The sequence below is a fragment of the Daucus carota genome, chromosome 5 (genome assembly GCF_001625215.2).
Source record: "Daucus carota subsp. sativus chromosome 5, DH1 v3.0, whole genome shotgun sequence".
Lineage (NCBI taxonomy): Eukaryota > Viridiplantae > Streptophyta > Magnoliopsida > Apiales > Apiaceae > Daucus > Daucus carota.
Window position 1 is genome coordinate 2,587,655 of NC_030385.2, and position 2,598 is coordinate 2,590,252.

General features: G+C 35.2%; 1 protein-coding gene across 1 annotated transcript; it reads left to right on the forward strand.

The window, feature by feature from the left end:
- Positions 1-848: 848 nt before the first annotated feature.
- Positions 849-2,550, forward strand: LOC108222197 (bidirectional sugar transporter SWEET11). The gene is made up of 5 exons (XM_017396103.2): positions 849-1,066; positions 1,341-1,551; positions 1,639-1,800; positions 1,894-2,013; positions 2,110-2,550. Exons 1-5 carry the CDS (start codon positions 978-980, stop codon positions 2,338-2,340), a joined length of 813 nt encoding a protein of 270 aa, XP_017251592.1. The 5' UTR covers positions 849-977; the 3' UTR covers positions 2,341-2,550.
- Positions 2,551-2,598: the final 48 nt, after the last annotated feature.

A 2,598-nucleotide genomic window follows, 5' to 3' on the forward strand; every position in this document is an offset into this window, starting at 1 on the left:
AATAACATGAATGTTATGTCATTTTTATTGATAAAATAAAGAGTAGAGCGCGTATAGAAAAGCTTTAATCAAATTGCCTTCAATCAAATTGCAAATATTTCAATTTTAATAATATGATATATAATAAATTTAAATACGAATAAAATTTATATATCAATATTCCGGTTCAAAAGTGAGAGCAATCATACGACAGAGAGAATAAATCACCAGACCTTCACATTATTAAAAGATTGGGTGACGTCATGACCTAACTTCATGTTTGACCGAATGATTTCAACGTGTATTGACCTATTTGAATATCATATGATCGACTTCACCACGACTTCATTTGTACATTTCAATTTGATGTAGCGATGTTTCTGAACACAAGTCATTGAGCACGTCCTTTGTGACCTAACGCAATTTTTGGTTTTAAGCAATATTATGAGCTTCCACTCTTTTCTAACTTCACGACACCTCACGAGAAAGGCGCATGCATTTAAAATTTTATTACGTACACAATATCCAAACTTCAATAAGTTGATAATTAAGCTAGTAATTAATTTCATATTCCATCCAAATTCTTTATATTAAAAAATAATACTAAAAAATAATACATCGAGTCAGACCGGTCCTGTATTTATAAATTCTAAAAGTTCAATCGAGATATACGTTTGTTCGGTTTGGTCGAGAAAATTATTGAAATACAAGTCTTGTTGTATTTTACAATTATTGGATATTATATGGATAGCACTCATGCAAAGAAGAAACGATAGGCAAAATCAGCTATGTCGCCAGCTGGCCTATTTAATTAGTATGAGCTAGCATGCATGCACAATCTTTCCCTTATAAATACCACACCAACTGTTGTCAAGTTCTTCATTCACCTGATTCAGCACATACATATTAAGCAACATTCTCTGAGGCAGAGTCTCTGCTGCTACTTCTCAACTTCTTTCTCAAAAGAGTAATCAAGAGAAGAAGTAACGGTTGCAGAAATGGCTCTTTTCAACTTCGCTAATCCCTGGCTTTTCGCTTTCGGCATATTAGGCAACTTGGTCTCCTTCTTGGTGTACCTGGCTCCTATGTAAGTTCCAATCCTGCTCAACATATATGTTCCATACATATTTAATAATACTCCCTCCATCTCATATTATGGTCCGCTTTTGACTATAAGACTGTCAATTTGACAAAACTTTTTTAATCTTTTTAAGTTGGATACTATGTATAATTTGCGGTCAAAATTTAGTCACTTTGACTCTTCGATAGTCAAAATAAGACATATAATATGAGATGGAGGGAGTACAATACATTCGTGGACAAAACTAGTAGCGTTTATAAACTTGACTTGAATGATGCAGACCAACATTTTACCGGATTGTCAAGAAAAAATCAACCGAAGGCTTTCACTCGATCCCATATGTGATCGCGTTATACAGTGCTACACTCATGATCTACTACGCATTAAACAAAAGCGATGCTACACTCCTCATCACCATCAATTCGTTCGGTATCGTCATCGAGACCATCTATCTCTCCATCTTCATTGCCTATGCATCAAAGAAATTAAGGGTATGTATCTCATTACATTTTATGTTTCTCAGTTACAACAGAGATAGTTTTAATTAAGATGATTTAATTTGATTGGCATTGCTGCAGGTTTCGACAATAAAGCTAGTTGTACTCCTGAATATCGTTTCGTATGTGATGATAGTTGCAGTTACCTACTTCTTTATAGAAAAGCCGAAAAGAGTACAAGTCCTTGGAGGGATCAATCTTCTTCTCTCCTTCATTGTATTTGTTGCACCACTGAGCATCATCGTAAGTGTTACTACATACACACGATGATCGATTCCAATACATCTTAATTCGATTATTCGATCATTGATGATATTATATATTCGAAATTTGCAGAAAAAGGTTATTCAGACTAGGAGTGTGGAGTTCATGCCATTCGGGCTATCGTTTTTCCTCTCGTTAAGTGCTGTTATGTGGTTCTTTTACGGATTACTTTCAAAAGACGTTTACGTTGCGGTAAGTCAATTAATCCTCTCAGTTTTAATTAATTATGTTTTATCGATCATATATTCATATCCGTTAATTTCTGTTTTCGTGTCTTCATAATTATAGGTACCGAATATACTAGGATTTTTGTTCGGAATAGTTCAGATGGTATTATACGCCGTATACAAGAATTGCGACAGCAAACCAGTGGAAGAGCTAAAACTCCCCGAAATCGTGAAGGGAACTCCGGAGATACATCCCGTCGACATCCCGAAAGGCGAAGAAAATGATACGAAGAAGAAAGACGAGAGCGGCGCTAAAGAGAAAACCACGGTTGATGCCGCCGATCAAGTTTAGCTCTTACTAACTTACAAATCATAACCTAACTATCGTCAGCTCCGGGACATTATGGTCCTCAGGAAGCTTATATATAATTATCTATAACTATGTACGTAAATGATATCTGTTTTCGATCTCTTGTAGCGATGATCATTATGCCCTGTATTTACATTTCCTTGTAGATATCGTGTATAAATATCTACTCTAGCGGGAGTTTCTTCTTGATCATGTATGTGTGTGAAATTGGCTTTTCTGTTTGGATTTTGATATGCACTA